This window comes from Hylobates moloch, unplaced genomic scaffold, assembly GCF_009828535.3.
Source record: "Hylobates moloch isolate HMO894 unplaced genomic scaffold, HMol_V3 SCAFFOLD_2, whole genome shotgun sequence".
Lineage (NCBI taxonomy): Eukaryota > Metazoa > Chordata > Mammalia > Primates > Hylobatidae > Hylobates > Hylobates moloch.
The window spans coordinates 173,304,110-173,322,657 of record NW_026652277.1 but is presented as its reverse complement, the minus strand read 5'-3'; the positions used below and the strand labels follow the sequence as shown (position 1 = coordinate 173,322,657).

General features: G+C 40.6%; 1 protein-coding gene across 8 annotated transcripts in view; it reads left to right on the top strand.

Moving 5' to 3' along the window:
- The window catches only part of PDE10A (phosphodiesterase 10A), a 659,574-nt gene that overhangs the window by 523,283 nt on the left and 117,743 nt on the right, over positions 1-18,548 (top strand). For 7 of the 8 annotated variants that reach the window (XM_032162216.2, XM_032162223.2, XM_032162202.2 and 4 more), the window contains one exon: positions 18,405-18,525. In XM_032162216.2, the coding sequence (XP_032018107.1) occupies positions 18,405-18,525 (121 nt within the window). Of the gene's footprint in view, positions 1-14,077; positions 14,196-18,404; positions 18,526-18,548 lie in introns of all 8 variants that reach the window. The other variant, XM_058435667.1, reaches the window with a different exon arrangement.

Sequence of the window (18,548 nt, the reverse complement as noted above, 5' to 3'; positions counted from 1 at the left end):
CTCCTGCGTCGGCCTCCCAAAGTGCTGGGATTACAAGCATGAGCCACCGCGCCTGGCCAGTTATGTTTATACTATACTGTAGCCTGTAAATTGTGTAATAGCATTGTGTCTAAAAATGCAATGTGCATTCACTAATTAAAAATAATGCCTGGGTGTGGTGGGTGACGCCTGTAATCCCAGCTCTTTGGGAAGCCGAGGCAGGCGGATCACGAGGTCAGGACTTCAAGACCAGCCTGGCCAACTTGGTGAAACCCCATCTCTACAAAAAAAAAAAAAAAAAAAATAGAAAAAAAAATTAGCCTAGCATGGTGGCAGGCACCTGCAATCCCAGCTACTCAGGAGGCTGAGGCAGGAGAATCGCTTGAACCTGGGAGGCAGAGGTTGCAGTGAGCCGAGACCATGCCACTGCACTCCAGCTTAGGCAACAGAGTGAGACTCTGTCTCAAAAAATAAAATAAATAAAATTATGTATGGCTTTATTGCTAAAAAATGCTAAAGATTATCTGAGCTATTGGCGAGTTGTAATCTTTTTGCTGGGGGAGATTCTTGCCTAGATGTCGATGGCTCCTGATGTATCAGCATTGTGGTTGCTGAAGGTTGGGGTGGCTGTGGCAATTTTTAAAAATAAGGCAAAAATAAAGTTTGCCATATCAGCAGACTCTTCCTTTCATAGAAGATTTCTCTGCAGCATGCAATGCTGTTTGAAAGCATTTTGCCCACGGTAGAACATTGGGGTTCCTCCTTTCAAACCTTGTCTCTGCCTTATCAACTAAGTTTATAGAATATTCTAAATCCTTTGTCATCATATCAACAAATGTTCATAGCATCTTCACTAGGCATAGAAAGTGGGATTGCAGGCATGAGCCACCACACCTGGCCAAGCACTAATATTTTGAAAGGAATATTTTTTTGGAGCAGTAGGTTTCAACAATGGGCTTAAAATGTTCAGTAAACTATGCCAAAAACAGATGTGATGTCCTTGCGCCTTTGTTCTTGCATTTCTAGAACACAGGCAGAGTCAATTTAGCATAATTCTTATGGGCCCTAGAATTTTTGCAATGGTCACTGAGCCTTAGTTTCAACTTGAAGTCATTAGCTGCATTTGTCACTAATAAGGGAGTCACCTGTTCTTTGAAACTTTGAAGCCAGACATTGATTTCTCCTCTCCAGCTATAAGGGTCCTAGATGACACCTCAATGTTGTAAGAATGTTTTTGTTTACTTGAAAATCTACTGTCTATTATCCACTTTCATCCATTATCTTAGCTAGATATTTTGGATAACTTGCCGCAGCTTCTCCATCAGTACTTGCTGCTTCACATTGCACTTCTCTGTTATGAAGATGGCTTCTTTCTTTAAACCTCATAAAGTAACCTCTGCTAGCTTCAAACTTTTCTTCTGCAGCTTCCTCACGTCTCTCAGCCTTCTAATTGAAGGGAGCTAGGGCTCTGGATTACACTTTGCTGTAAGGGAATATTGTAGTTGGTTTGATATTCTATCCAGACAACCAAATCTTTCTCCATATTAGCAGTAAGGCTGTTTCTTCTTATTATTCATGTATTCTTTAGATTAGCACTTTTAATTTCCTTCAAGAACTTTTTCTTTGCATTCACAACCTCACTAGGTTTACTTATTTCTAGTTTTTGATTTAAAGTGAGAGACATGCGACTCTTTCTTTCACTTGAACACTTGGAGATCATTGTAGAGTTATTAATTGGTTTGTCTAATTTCAACATTGTTTTGTCTCAGGATTACGGAGGTTCAAGGAGAGGAGGGGAGATGGGAGAATAGTTACAGATGATTAAATATCACTGACTGTAGATCACCTTAACAGGTACAATAATAATGAAAAAGTTTTGAAATACAGTGAGAATTACAAAATGTGACATAGAGACACGAAATGAACACAGGCTGTTGGAAAAGTGGCGCTGATGGACTTGTTTGATGCAGGGTTGCCATGCACCTTCCATTTGTAAAACATGCAATATCTGCAAAGAGCAGTAAAGCAAAGCACAATCAAAATGAGGTATGCCTGTGCTGACATTCAGAAATACATCTGTTGGGTAAAGTACTTAAACTACGTCTTTTCTTTCCCTTAATTTTCTCATTATTCAGCTGCCCTTTAATGCTTAATCCTTTTCTACTAACAATCTTAAACTTAAAAAATGTTTGCTGAATCAGTCAGTGGTTTAATACTATTTTATCTCATGGATCCCTTTTCGCTAAACTTAATTGTTAGTGTGAAAAGCCCTTTTCATCTTGTGAACCTTTTCGTCCTAAATGAGATTCATTAATTTATAAAAAGCCCTTTGAAAATTATAATGTTATTTTGGAATATTAGTTTTTATTATTTCTGTTTTATTGAATTGAGCTAATGATGTGTTTTCAAATTAGTGCCTCATTGATTTGCAGAATCCCTGCCCGTGTGCTTTCCACTTTGACATGAATTCATTGTCCAGGGACAATGATAATCAGCCATGATCGTTCTGTCCTTATGCCCTGCTTGTTCCTCTGCTACCCTCTCTTTTAGTACCTCCTCCTGCAGTTTCCGTCATCTGTGCTAGCATTCTTTAAGATGCATTCTCTAAACTTCGGAACTATGCTACTCCTAAATCATACCTGATATGGTTTGGCTTTGTGTCCCCACCCAAATCTCACCTTGAATTGTAATAATCCCCATGTGTCAAGGACTTGACCAGATGGAGATAATTGAATCATGGGGGCGGTTTCCCCCTTGTTCTCATGATAGTGAGTGAGTTCTCACAAGATTTGATGGTTTTATAAGGGGCTTCCCCCTTTGCTCAGCACTCATTCTCTCTCCTGCCGCTCTGTGACGTGGTACCTTCCACTATGATTGTAAGTTCCCTGAGGCCTCCCTAGTCATGTGGAACTATAAGTCAACTAAACCTCTTTTCTTTATAAATTACCCAGTCTCGGGTATGTCTTCATAGCAGCATGAGAAGGAACTAATACAATGCCTTATTTACTCTGCTATAATCCTTCGAAACAACTCTGTGTAGCATTTCTTCTGTGCTCAGTTACACTGTAGAACAAGTGAAGGTGGCTGCTTTTTCTCTTTTCCCTATAGTGCTAGTATAGACTCAGAGTGAATATCTACTGGCTCTTTATATACTGTTTAGGATTTAAAAATTTTTTAAAGTAAGCATTTGCAAAGAATCAGTGGCCTCCTCTATGTTACCCCCAAGCTTTTCCACCCACACCTGTGTAGCTCACAGATTTCCTTCATGGGTCATTATAGTTGCTCATTACAGAACGGTTAGATTTTTAGCCTGTGCCATTTGTGTGATATAGATCACCTTTATTTTTAACAACTTTTTCTTTAAAATGCCTAAATCATTTTGATAACTCAATTCTTAAGAATATAAAGCATTAAAAAAAGGGGGGCACCTTCCTGTAAAGTTAAACATACATTTTTCTTGCAATCCAGGAATTTTACTCTGAATTTGCTAAAGACAATTGAAAACCTGTGTTCACAAAAAGACTTCCATAAGAATGTCATAGCAGGCTTTATTCATAATAGCTCAAAACTGGAAACAAACATCCCAGATGTCCAGCAATAGTACAACAGATAAACAAGTTGTAGTACATTAATACAATGGAAGCTACCAGTAATGAAAAGGAACATGCTCCTGAAACACATAGCACCATGGCTGAATTGCCCCAGCATCCTGTTGAGCCAATGTAGTAGGTTCAAAAGAGTACATATTGTATGATTCCATTTACAAATAATTCCAAAAGCTGGCAAAATTAATCTATGGTGGGAAAAGTCAAAAAGAGTGGCTGCCTTGAGGACAGGGATTGATTAGAAAAGACTATGGGAGGGACTTTATGAAGAGATGAAATGTTCTTTCTTGGTAGGATGTATGTTACAAGGATTTATGCACTAGTACCATTAAGATTTGTATATTTCAGTGTGTGTAAATTTTACCTGAAAAACTAAAAAATATTAACATCTAGTTAATACATTTACTATTTGAAGTGGTATGACTTCACAGTTCTAAAACTACCTCTGTATATTCTAGACTTGAGAAAATATATAAGTATGTTAAGGATATTGACAGCCAGATTTCACATGTTGGGTGAGGTAAATTACAAATATGGAAATAGGGAATAGTGGAATGTATACTGTAGTGTTTGGTTGGAACTGGAGGTATCAGAATGAGTCATGGTTTTTCATCTCTCCTAATGTGTGTGTGTGTGTGTGTGTGTGTGTGTGTGTGTATATATATATATATGTAAGTAGACAAATACATGCAGAATGACAATTATCAGCTTACACATACCTATGTGTGTGTGTGTGTGTGTGTGTGTGTGTATATATATATATTTTATATATATATGCTGAGACCAGCTTGGTCGGGGAGACCCTAACCCAGCGGCGCTAGAGGAATTAAAGACACACAGAAATATAGAGGTGTGAAGTGGGAAATCAGGGGTCTCACAGCCTTCAGAGCTGAGATCCCTGAACAGAGATTTACCCACATATTTATTAACAGCAAGCCAGTCATTAGCATTGTTTCTATAGATATTAAATTAACTAAAAGTCTCCCTTATGGGAAATGAAGGGCTGGACCGAATTAAAGGAATAGGTTGGGCTGGTTATCTGCAGCAGGAGCATGTCCTTAAGGTACAGATCGCTCGTGCTATTGTTTGTGGCTTAAGAATGCCTTTAAGTGGTTTTCCGCCCTGGGCAGGCCAGGTGTTCCTTGCCCTCATTCCGGTAAACCCACAACCTTCCAGTGTGGGCTTTATGGCCGTCATGAACATGTCACAGTGTTGCAGAGATTTTGTTTATGGCCAGTTTTGGGGCCAGTTTATGGTCAGATTTTGGGGGGCTTATTCCCAACATGTCCCCCTTATTTGATTTGCAAATCGATAAAAGCAAAGGCAGCTTTGTGATGGTGAGCTACTTCTCGCAGGAGTCAGGATCCACATCTGCAGACTGTAAAAGACAAACAACACAGATTAAAAGCACAATCATCATTGAAATTACAAAGCTTCCAAGTGTTTTTATCCATATTAATGGGTTACTAGCTGCTAATTTGTCTGCAGCTCCTTTAAGCACTCCAGTTCCTTGCATTAAGCTCAGGTGTGCCTGAGATGCTTTAAATATTTGTTCTTTTAATTTTGCTGTATCCAAAAACAAGTTTGTAGAGTGTCCTTCTAGATGCTTTTTTATTCGTTCCCAAATTTTGATCTTATTAAGAGCTATTAATAGTTTCCACAAATCCTTATGTTTACCTCCTACAACGAGCCATATTATTTGAGGTTGAGGTGCCACTATACCACCATGGTTCCAGATAATAGGAGCTTTTGCTGTAATTTTTGCCATTTCTACCATCTGACTGTTTTGTTCAGATCAGCTGAACATAGTGTGGCTGTGACACTCAGACTGAGAGGTGCAATTCAAGCTAAACATCCCCTTAGGGGACCAATCATTAATGATTCCATAGGAATCGTTGTGCAGCCCCTCTGCCTGTTCTGCAATGCAATCTTACTAAGCAAGTATGTTCATTTTTTCTAACTGGGTCCAATCCTGTTTACAAAAAGGTTTTTGAGGGTGATATGCCTCAATTATAGTAGCAGATTTATTATGGTAAATACTGAGATCAGAAAGCATGTGTAACTGTGTTATAGAGTGATTACATCTAGGCATTATTGCCAGCCAAGATTGATAAATATGCCCAATAAGTATAATTGTTCTCTGTGTCAGCCCTTGTTGAAGGAATACTCATGGCAATGGTGATCACCGCTATCATAGCTACCATTAAATTACTCGTTGTGACTGGTTGTACGGCTTCCCTCAGGTTTTCTTCCACCATCTGTGACAGCTTCTTCATCTGTCCCTAGGTGGGTGGCTGTGTTTGATGAGTGTTGCTTGTGACAGTTGGGATCCTCCTCAGCGTCAGTCTCGACATGGCTGCAACCAGGGGGTCCTCGGGATCCTCCCAGAATCTCTTCCTTGGCATCTGGCTCATGATAAGGTTTTAGGTGTCTTGATGGCATCCAAATCTGCTGTTGATTCAGCCCTGGAGAAACACAAGCATAACCTCTACCCCAAGTTATTTTACTTATTTCCCAACTGTTTGTTATTCTATCTCTCCACCAAATTTGTTGTTTTGCTTCTGTCTTTGCATCTGGTTTCTGTAGATGCTGTTCAGCTGCTGATAACATCTGGCCTTTGGGCAGGCTCAAAAAATTTAAAGTTAATAATGCTAGATTCAGTTGTATCTGTGGGGTTCTCTATTTCCCCCTTTTGCAACTGCTGTTTTAGGGAAAGATTCATTCTTTCCACTATGGCTTGTCCTTGAGAATTGTATGGGATACCAGTAATGTGTTTAATATTCCACATAGAGCAAAATGTAGCTAGAGCTTTACTAGTATAGCCTGGGGCGTTATCTGTTTTAATAGAAGCTGGAATGTCCATCACCGCAAAACACTGCAAAAGGTGACATTTAACACAGGCAGAAGACTCTCCTATTTGGCATGTAGCCCAAAGTGAGAAAAGGTGTCCACACATACATGTACATAAGCTAGTCTCCCAAACGAGGGAACACGTGTGACATCCATTTGCTAAAGAGAGTTAGATTCCAGTCCTCGAGGATTAACTCCTCCTGTAAAAGCTGAGGAATGCACCATTTGGCAAGTTGGGCATCACTGGATAATATTTTTAGCTTCTTTCCAGGTGATGCTGTATCTGCGTTTGAGACCAGAGGCATTAACACGGGTTAAATTGTGAAAGTGTCTAGCATTAGATATTGCATTAGCAACTAGGTGATCGGCCATTTGATTCCCTTCAGTCAAAGGTTCTGGAAGAGGTACATGAGCCCTAATGTGAGTGATGTAAAAAGGGTGCATTGTACTTCTAACTGCTGTTTGCAGTTGGGTAAATAAAGTCATCAGTTGATCATCTGTATGAAATCGTAACTGAGCATTTTCAATTAACTATGTGGAATGAACCATGCATGAAGAATCAGAAATCACATTAATAGGCATATCAAAAGCAGTCAATACCTCGATTACAGCTACAAGCTCCACTTTTTGAGCTGAAGTATAGGGCGTCTGGAAAACTTTACTTTTCCAGCCAGAATAAGAAGCTTTACCATTACTAGATCCATCTGTATAACAATGAAAATGCTTAGCAGGCTGCAGGTTGTTTACTGCAGGAATTGTAAATGCAAGCCGTTTACAGTCTTGCTCAGCTAAAGGGATAGTAAAGAAACATTGTCTTTTAAATCTATGACTAATTATTCAAGGCCAATTTTTGGAATTATAGCAGGAGGAGGCAATCCTGGCTGTGATGGTCCCATAGGTTGGATAACTGAATTGATGGCTCTTAAGTCACTTAACATTCTCCATTTACCTGATTTTTTTCTTAATTATGAAAACTGGAGAATTCCAAGGGGAAGCTGTTGGAGCTGTGTGCCCATTTTCTAATTGTTCAGCAACTAATTCCTCTAAAGCCTCCAGTTTCTCTTTACTCAGCGGCCGTTGTTGTATCCAAATTGGCTTATCTGTTCGCCATTTTAAAGGTATAGGTTCTGGAGATTTAACAATGGCCGTCATCAAAAATTATTTCCTAATCTTTGGCGGGAACTTTGTTTTTCTACTTGAAGCGGTTTTTTCAAACCTTGCAAATTTTTTTCTAGTCTCATACTAGGGACATACCTCATTTCATGCATTGTATGTTGATTATGTGGGCTAATTGTTCTGGAATTAGAACTTGTGCTCCCCATTGTTGTCATAAATCTCTCCCCCATAAATTTATAGGTGCAGAAGTTATAATTGGTTGAATAGTCCCAGGTTGTCCATCGGGCCCTTCACAATGCAAAATAGAGCTACTTTGGTGTACTTCAGGGGCTTTACCAACTCCAACTATGTTAAATTGAGCGGGTTGAATTGGCCAAGCGGACAGCCAGTGCTGTAGAGAAATGATTGAAATATTGCTCCTGTATCTACCAAACCTTTAAATTTCTTTCCCTGAATAGTTATTTCACAAGTAGGACGTTTATCAGTAATTTGATTTACCCAATAAGCTGCTTTGCCTTGTTTGTTTGTGCTTCCAAATCCTCCTGTTCGTTTAATTTCACTTTTCCCCATTCCCACATACGGCACAATCAGGAGCTGTGCTATGCGCTCTCCTGGCTCTGCTTTCCAGGGAACAGAAGTAGATACAACAACTTGAATTTCCGCATTGTAATCTGAATCAATGACTCCTGTATGTATTTGTACCCGTTTTAAACTTAAACTAGACTTTCCTAAAAGTAATCCTATTGTCCCCGCTGGCAAGGGTCCACAGGCTCCTGTTGGGACCTTCTGCGGGGGTTCCCCAGGCAGGAGGCTCACAGCTTTTGTGCAGCGTAAATCTACTGCAGCACTACCGGCTGTGGCAAGGGACAGACATTGTATGGGGTGAGGGAATGGCCTGAGCTGGAAATGCCCTGGTTTAGAATGGGGCCTGGGACGGGCCGCTCATGGCATTTCCCAAAATCGGGTTCCCATCTTTATCAAACTTAGAGTGACACTGATTAGCCCATTGTTTTCCTTTTTTACATTTTGGACATATTTCAGGCTCAGCAGTTTTCTTTTTACCCCTATCTGGCGGCCTGACGCGCTGATTTTTTCTACATGCTTTTTTAGTATGACCATGCTTCCCACAGTTAAAACAAGCTCCAGGAAACGGAGTATTTCCGTTATCCACTCTCAGTCCTGCCATTGCCTGCGCCAACAAAGTAGCTTTATGCAGATTACCTCTGATACCATCACAGGCCTTGATATAATCGACTAAATGTGGTTTCCCTCTGATAGGTTGCAGAGCAGCCTGGCAATTGGGATTGGCATTGTCGAAAGCTAATAACTGCAATACTATATCCTGAGCAGCCGAATCTGCAATCATTATATATATAATATATATATATAATTATCTATCTATCTATCTAATGTGTTAGAAGCGTTAGAAGCATTGGCAGCAGTGTGATACAGCTTCAACTCTTGGATTTTAAATGCCATTTTCTACTAAAGGGAACTGGGATTTCTTTGAATTAGAAATGGCTGATTCAAGGGCTGGCAAAGTATGTGACAAAAAGGTAAGGAAGTGTTGAAGGAATCATTAGGACCTGTCAAAAGCATATAGGAGCTATCCTGAAGGGGTTTCTGCTCACCAAATCTGGGCCAGTTTGAGCATCAAATTAAATGACAGTAATAGTGGATCATGCCCTGTTGTGTAAGGTAAGTCTTTGATTCCATGTTCACATGGAGGAAGTCAGGGAGGCAGCCAGGCAGGCTCACTCTTCTTCGGATTATGCCTTTCTAGCTTCATCACTTCATTGTTTTGCTGAAAAAAATTCAGAACCTCAATCTGATCTTTAGAAAATATCAGACAAGTCAAAATTGGCCTATATTCTTCAAAAGTATCAAGTTCAAGAAACACAAGACAGGCTGAGGAACTGTTCTACACTGAAAGATGCTAAAGAAATGTGATGCCTAAATAGCATATGTGATCTGGGATTTGAACTTAGATGGGTGGGGGGTCATAATCCTTTATAGGACATTTTTGGGACAACAGGTGAACTGTGAATGTCGGTTTTTATTTAGCTAATATTGTTGTAGAAATGTTAAATTTTCTGATCATGGTAACTGTATTTAACTTGTAAGCGAATGTTCTTTTACTTGGGAAATGCACACTGAAGTGTCTAGGAATAAAGGGGCACACCAACTTGCTCTTAAAATATTAAAACATATTTATAAAACTGTGTGTGTGAGTGTGTGTGTGTGTGCCTGCGCATGTCCATGTGTGGACAGAAAGATTGATAGGTACAATTTACTGATAGAATGCTAAGGCAAATAAGACAAATCGAATTACTGGTAAACCTTAGTGTCCTCGTTTAGCTGCTGTCACAAAGTCCCATAGGCTGGTGGCGTAATAAACATCAGAAATTACAACTCTGGAAGCTGTGAAGTTCAAGATCAAGGTGATGGCAGATTCGGGGTCTGCTGAGGACCCTCTTCCTGATAATAGGCAGCTGTCTTCTTGCTGTGCTCTCATAGGGTGGAAGGGTGGAAGTGTCCAGTCCCTAATCCCATTCATGAGGGCTCTATTCTCCTGACCAAATCACTCCCCTGAAGCTCCCACCTCCTGATTGCATCACAGTGGGGGTTAAGATTTCAGCATAGGAATTTTAGGGGGAGACAGAGATACAGTCTATAGCTCTGGGTAAAAGGTGTACAAGGTGTTTCTTGTACTATTCTTGCAGTTTTCTGTAAGATCGAAATTATGTCAAAATAAAACATTATAAACAATGTAAAAAGAAACAAAGGAATAATATAAAGAATGATGAGAAGAAGATATTTTTCCAATATTGAAGTTTATATTAGAAACGGAGGAGCTCCTTTTTATGCTGTTAAATATTTATCCAATTTAACATTTGTCTCATTATGGCTTCTTGTTTATTGTTGGCCTTCAAGATATGTTGGTGCCACCTCATAGAATAACAGACTCTCAGGACTAACAGGGGTCACATTTTCCATGTGATTACTGAATTGCCTCTAAACTTTTTTGGCTAAGTAGCTGTCTAATGCATGTTTACATAACTAATTCATTTTAGCAGGCATGGGAACATTTGTCCTCCCGGTTAAACCAGCTTTTACTTTCTTTCTGAACCAACGATTAACACTGATTTGTTCATTACCATTTTATTTTGTAAAATATTATTTCCCCGTAGGCAAGAGTGTGGCTTTCCCCTGGTTCCCAAACTGTGTTCCAAATGCCCTGAGGCACCACAGCAAATATACAAGGGTAACTCAGGGTATATTAAAATGTCATGGGAAACACAGTGGCATATGTTGGACAGAACCTGATGTAGCTTGATATATGTTATATATATATATATATATACATACACACATATAGCTTGACAATGTTAGCTTGACATAGTTCAGTTTTAATATTAGATCACTACAGTTCTACCGTTAAGGTCTTATCTTTGTGAAGCTGTTGTTTTTGGTGGTTGCTCAAATAAAACGCAAGTACTGCATGAAATCAGCATGGAACAGCATATGAAGATGGTGGTGTCCAATTTGATTCGGGAAATTGTGTAGCTCCCAGCTTACTCCACTTTGGAATTTTAACTGGTCTCGAATTACGAATGCTGCAGTGACGCCCAGTATAAACATGTTGTAGGTTCTCTTAGGAAAGGCATGAAAGGACTTTATGTAGTTAAAAATGCTGTAAAAATACAAGTTCTTAACATCTTTATTAGTATGCTTATTGTAATTGTTATTAGTCAAGCCATAGAATTCATGTTTATTCAGTCGAATAGAAATTGATTCCTTTATCACAGAGTTTCCATAGAAGTGTCTTACAGGTATGTGATTTGACGTTCATATAATTTGTCTCCTCAGATTTGCCTTTCATAACAGTCCTGATAAACAACAGAATGACCACAAGGCTAACAACCACATAACAATTTTGCTTATTCTTGTACATTTGCATGTAATTTTACATTTTACAGTATATTATGGTTTGAGTGGTTTGTTAACTATGTAGATAGACCTTTAATATTTGAGTTAATATGTCAATATAGAATAGTAATTATAGTAAAAACATTTTGCTGTCATAATATCTTTGCAGTTATAATGAGCAACAAAAGGAAACAGGATGTGCTAACATTCTATTAGATTAAATATTAGAATTTGAAGCTTAATATAAACAAGACAAAATTTTAAAACCTAGGTCATAGCTTATCTTAGAAATTTAGTGTTGGAAAGGGAAAGCATTTTACAGACAGTATAATTTAGCCTTCTTATTATACAAATGAGAAAACTTTAGTTTAAGCCCAGAGACGTGAAATGAAACCTCATGATAAACTGTCCACATCCCAGAATGTCTTCTTGTTCTCACTTGTTTGTAACAACCCATTTCCTGTCCAAAAGAGATGGAGAACAGCTGGTTATTGATCTCAGCACTGCACACAGGTCATTATTAAAGGGCCTGTTCTCAGAATTATATGCTAAGAGGAAGGAGTCAGCCGTGTATCATTTGTATAGGGACTGAATGACTAAAAACTCCCCTTAAGCTGGCTAATGCTCCTTTCTTCCACGGGGAAAATGAAGAATTCAGAGAATGTATTGGTTTATTGAAAAGAAGTATCTAGTGATTTTTAAACATGAAGCTTTTGCTTGCCTGGATCTAGGTGTTCAAAGTCTATCATTATGACTTAGGTCTCTCACTGTTGTTTGGCTCAGCTTTCTTTTAGGCTAGCTTCATTCTCATAGAAGCTCCTTTTAAAGACTGTGGGGGGAAGACAATACAGAACTAGTGGTTGGAGTAGGTGGAGTAAGTAAGGAAGAGAGGCTATGATCGAGTAGAATATTTTATCTGAAGTTATTCAGAACCTGAAATAGCTCGGATAGGATCTGGTTACAGATGATAAAGAAAATAACATGGCCGGGCGCGGTGGCTTACGCTTGTAATCCCAGCACTTTGGGAGGCCGAGGCGGGCGGATCACGAGGTCAGGAGATCGAGACCATGGTGAAACCCCGTCTCTACTAAAAATACAAAAAAATTAGCCGGGCGTGGTGGCGGGCGCCTGTAGTCCCAGCTACTCGGAGAGGCTGAGAGGCAGGAGAATGGCGTGAACCCGGGAGGCGGAGCTTGCAGTGAGCCGAGAGTGCGCCACTGCACTCCAGCCTGGGCGACAGAGCGAGACTCCGTCTCAAAAAAAAAAAAAAAGAAAATAACATAAGTTTTGGTGACCTCAAACATTGCTGTCATATTTTAGAGTCATTAGAATTTCAAGTGTTCATGATTTTTATGTAAATTCTGTAATTATGTAAATACCTATCAACAGGTATCTGGGTAAGAACAAGACTTGGACAAAAATCTGGAGCTAGAAAATAACTGAGAAGTTTTGGCTGTTAAGATTACATTTTAGCAATAAAAAGTCACAAAACTGAGTTGGAGACCAATGACTTACCATGGTCAAGTGTGCAAGCAAGTAGGGCCCACAAGGCTAATGGGAGGCGGAATCAGCCCTCAGAAATGTTAGGCACCGCCCAGGAAGGCAGCAGATGTGAGAAGGGAATACACACACCTAAGAGAACCTCTTCTACAGCCGAGGCTCTCAGTGCTTGGGGAGAGAGCAGGGAGTGGCTACCACAGGTAAAAGCCTAATAGTAGAAGTTAGTAGGTTTTGAAGTTTGAAATGCAACCTAAGAATTGCTTGGCAGGTTTCTGTTTCGGTGCTTTTGGTCATAGTAATTAACTGATTTATCCTGTTCTCTTTACTTGGGAAGCTCTTCCCTCAGATTTCTCCAAGTCTCACTTCTTCAGTCCCTTCCTACATGGGGATCCTTCAGTGCGGAGTTCTGTCTGCTGCTGAGTATGTCTGTTCCAGAAGTGTATTCCCAGACTGCAGTCACCAGAGGGTGTGTTGGAGACCCCATTGTGGCTCATTTTTGAGTCAAACCTTGAGCTAAACTTCATTGATCACCTGATCTCCATGAGCCCCTTTTGATTGGTACACCTCATTGGAGTTTGGGTCTCTTAATAATTAGTGCTGCATTCCAGCCTGGGCAACAGAGCTAGACCCTGTCTCAAAATAATAATAATAATAAAGAATGTCGGGTAGAGCTGATGTCCAGTAGTCCCCCAAATCTAGTAATTCTGCCTGCCCCCATAATATTCAGTCACCCAGGTAAATGGCTGCAGACCTCTTTGGGAAAGGCAGGCGGAAGATCTATGCTATAAATTTTTGGCAGCATAGTAGGATTCTTCTTCAAGGGGACCTTGCTTTCTCTTTCCTTATTTAAGGAGTTCTGGGCCTGTGAATTGGCCCATGTCTGGGAATTCAATGAAGTATTCTTACTTTCTCTTGTGGTCATCAAGTCAGATTTTTGTTCATTTAAGCCACAACTTTTCTGTTTAGACAAATGAAAAAAATATGTCAATAGGCTGCACTGTTCAGTTCCAGGGACACTGTTATCTTTGTTTTGTATTGCTATACCGGAATACTACAGACTAGGAAATTTATAAATAAAATGAATTTATTTCTTACAGTTCTGGAGACAGAGAAGCCCAAGGTCAAGGTGCCTGCATCTGGCAAGGACCTTCCTGCTGCATCATCCCATGGCAGAAGGTGGAAGGGCAAGAGATCACGCTTTAGAGAGAGAGGAAGGTGGCCAAATTCATCCTTTTATTCAGAAACCCACTGCTGAGATAATTAATTCACTCCCCCAGTAATGGTATTGATCTATTTATGAAGACAGGGCCATCATGACCTAATCACCTCTTAAGGTCCCACTTCTCCATACTGTTGCGTTGGGGATTAAGTTTTTAACACAAACTTTGGGAGATACATTTAAACCATAGCAGTCCACCCCTGGCCACCAAAATTCATGTCCTTTTAACATGTAGTATACATTAATTACATTCCAGTGGTCTCAAAGTTCTTAACTTGTGCAGCATCAGTCCAGAGTCTCATCTAAATCAGGTATGAGGGACAATTTGTCCTGGAGCAAACCTTCTCCAGCTTTGAGCCTGTGAAATCAAAACAAGTCATCTACTTCCAAAATTCAATGGTAGAACAGGCATAGGATTGATATTCCCATTCCAAAAAGGAGAAATAGACAAGAAAGGGGGCAACTGGTCCCAAAAGTCCAAAACTCAACAGAGAAAACAACATTAAGTTTTAAAGCTGGAGAATAATCTTCTTTGACTCAATTTCTCCCATTCTGGGCACACTGGAGTGGGGGTTAGGCTCCCTAGGCCTTGAGTATCCTTGCCCTTATGATTTTGCTGGGGCCAGCCCACACTTCACAGGTTGGTGTCTCATGCCTGAGCTTCTACAGAGTTGTGGAGTTGCATTGGTAACTCTACATTTTGGAGTCTCTGAGATGGCCTTGCGCCCAGGGCTCCACTAGGCGTTGGCCTACTGGGGGCTCTCTTTGTGGGCTCCACTGCTGCAGCAAGTTTGTCCATGGGCCCCAGGCTGTCTACTATATCCTTTGAAATCTAGGTAGAGGCTGCTGTGGCACCGCGGCTCATGCAGCCTGCAAGTTTCCAGTTAGTATTGTGTGGATACACTATGACTTACTGTTTGTGCCCTCTGGAGGTGTGGCAGGAGCTGCACTTGAACTCACTTGAGCCGTGGCTGGGGCTCACATTGTGAAGGAATGCAGGGAGTAGAGTCCTAAGTTGCCTGGGCAGCAAAAGCTGAGGTTCCATGGACGCCTTCTGGAAACCTTGCCCTCAAGGCCCTGCTCTGAACCTGTGGTGGGAGGGGTGGCCTCCAAGATCTCTGAAGCAGCCTTATGGTCTTTCTCCCGTTGTCTTGATGAATAGCACCCTGCTACTTTCTGTCTCAACTTAGGTTTTTAGAAAATGGTCAGTTGCCCACAAACCCTTGGTTTGTTCTGCTAAACATGTATTTTCACACTTAACATATCCAGGCTGCAAATTTTCCAAATCTTTCCATTCTGCTTCCTTTTTAATTACAAATTCCACCTTTAAATTCTGTCTACTCACATCTTACTATGTGCAGTTAAGAGTAGTCATGAAGATCCTTCATTATTTTGCTTAGAAATTTCTGCCACCAGATACTTGAGTTCGTTGCCCTTAAGTTCTGCTTTCTATATAGCCCTGGGACATGGCTACTGATCCGTCAAGTTCTTTGTAACTTCATAAGGACGGCTTTTACTCCAGTTGCCAGTATCTTGTTCATTTCCATCTGATACCTCATCAGAATAGCCGTTATTGTCCATGTTTCTATCAGCATTCTGATTGTGACCACTTAAGTAATTCCTAAGAAAGTTAAGGCCCTCCCTACAGCTGTTTTTTTTTTCTGAGCCCTCACCAGAATTTCCCTTGATGCTTCCTTTATTGCAGTCTAGGTTCTTTACAGCCATTTTCTCAAAGTTCTTTTGGCCTCTACTCATTTCCCAGTTCCAAAGCTACTTCCGCATTTTTAGATATTTGTTATTGCCACAGCCCCACTTCTTGGTACCAGTTTTCTGTTTTAGTCCATTTTGTGCTGCTGTAATAGAGTATCTGAGACTAGGTAATTTATAAAGAACAGAAATTTATTTCTTACAATTTTGGAGGCTGGGAAGTCCTGGGTTGAGGGGCCTTCATTTGGTGAGGGCGTTACTGCTGTGTCATCCCATGGCAGAAAGGAGAAGAGCAAGAGAGAATGTACAAGAGCGAGAAGGGAAGGGGACCAAAGTCATCTTTTATCAGGACCCCACTCCCGTGATAACTAATGCACTCCCCCAATAACATCATTATTCCATTCACAAGGGCTCTGCCTTTTAAAGGTCCCACCACTCAACACTATTGCACTGAGGGTTAAGTTTCCAAAACATGAGCTTTGGAGGAAATGTTCAAACCATAGCAACTGTGATGAACCAGCCATGCTGAATATTTCTGTGACCAAATTCCTCTGCAGCTTTGCTTCTGTTGGTTGTGCTGACAATACCCACCTTGTCTCTGGATGTTAAGTGCTCCCATTTGTCCTCTGCCACATCAATGTCCCATCTTCTGGGTGAATTCAAGGAACCCAGCCATATGGCAGCAGTTCCCTCATTAATTCCTGGCCCGCACCAGAGCCAGGTATATATTCACATATGCCAGGGATCCCCCTGTAAATGTATTTCTCATGGCCTTGGTGAAAGGGGGCATCCCTAGGACATAGCCAGGGGATTGCGAAACTAGTCTCCCATCATCAGCCAAATCTAGCATTCCAATCTTGCTAAGCCTTTGAATATATATCAGGGAAGTTCTGAGGTTTCAACTTCATGGAGCATCGGCCACTTTTGAGAACAGATTTCAGCCAACCTAGCACTAGCATACTGAACCCAAGTTGGTGCTCTCATCTAAAAACCTGCCTTATTTACATATTGATTCTCTTCCAACTAGAATGTGAGCTCATTGAAGACAATATCTTTAATGGTTTGTTTCACTGTTCTAGGGTCTCTGATGACTAGAAGAGAGCCTACTCTAGTGCATTGTCAGGATGGTCAGTGGTATTTGTCCAATCATTGACTGGTTGGTTACCTACTTGTTCATTCAACAGATATTTATTGAGTACAGTGCTCAAGAAAACAGCAAGTAATAGACCTTTCGAAGTGGAAGTTATCTGAATGATCAAGAAGCAGAAAGATGGCCAGGGTTGTGACGGAGAGGGTAGAGGGAGTGGGGTGTGAGATGAAGTTTTGAGCTGGATAGTAACCATGCTTTGCAGCATGTGGTGTGTTAATGTATGAGGCATTTTTGTCTATTATTCCAAGTGCAGTAGGAAGCCCCAGGAGTGTTTTAAGCCAGGGAGAGACAGAATTTTATATGTCAAGTTTACAGTGCCTGTTGTTTTGAGACTAGGTTTAGTAAGACAAGTTTGGGAGCAGGGACATTATTGGAGGACTGTTTTTTATTCCTTTAGAGAAGACACAGTATAGCTTGAACTAGAGCAGGGTAGGGGTTGACATCTCCCTGTCCATCTGCTGTCGTCACTGGTGCCATGATGAAGCCTTGTGCTGTGGACGTGCTGTGGGGCTGCTGCTGTGGGGACAGTGGCTGCAGTGCAAGCGTCTACTCTTGCTATGGTGGCAGGGATGAGAGCAGACCAAGGTGGAGCCATGTAGATGGAAAGGAATGGAAAGTTAGAGTGGCACCCAGGGCACTTGTTTCACCCAGTGCAGCGGCTGCAGCAGACTTTTCTAGCATCTTTCAGAGGTGCACTCAGCAAGCTCTTGTATGATATCATTTTTACTAGTCAAGTTACCTAATATATATAAAACTTCAGAAACAAAGTTAAAATTTGTAACACCTACTATTTTAATATATATAGGCTGCATTGATGCAGTCTGTGGATAAGTCTAAATAAGAAGTTGGCTGGGTGCAGTGGCTCATGCCTTCAATCCTAGCACTTTGAGAGTCTGAGGCAGAGGGATCACTTGAGCCCAGGAGTTTTTGAGACCAGCGTGGGCAACATGGTGAAAGCCTGTCACTACAAAAAATATAAAAACTAGCCAGGCCTGGTGTGGTGGTGTGTGCCTGTAGTCCTAGCTGCTTGGGAGGCTGAGGTGGGAGGATGGCTTGAGCCCAGGAAGTGGAGGTTGCAGTGAGCTGAGATAGTGCCACTGCATTCCAGCCTGGGTAACAGAGACAGACCCTGTCTCAAAATAAATAAATAAATAGTCATAGCAATTTTAATTTTCAATCTACTTGTTTTATAAAATAGATTATAATATTTAAATCGTGTGCTATAAAAGCATAATGAATAGCTTAGTATATTAAGTCACATATATTAATAGTGTGTTTTACAGACTAAGGAATTTTTATTATATTTTATTTAAACGCTGTTTTTATTTTTGTTATGTTTAATCCAAAGTACCAAGATACGAATATGCAGGGAGTTGTATATGAACTAAACAGCTATATAGAACAACGGTTGGACACAGGAGGAGACAACCAGCTGCTCCTCTACGAACTGAGCAGCATCATTAAAATAGGTAAGAAGCATTTTGTATTCCCC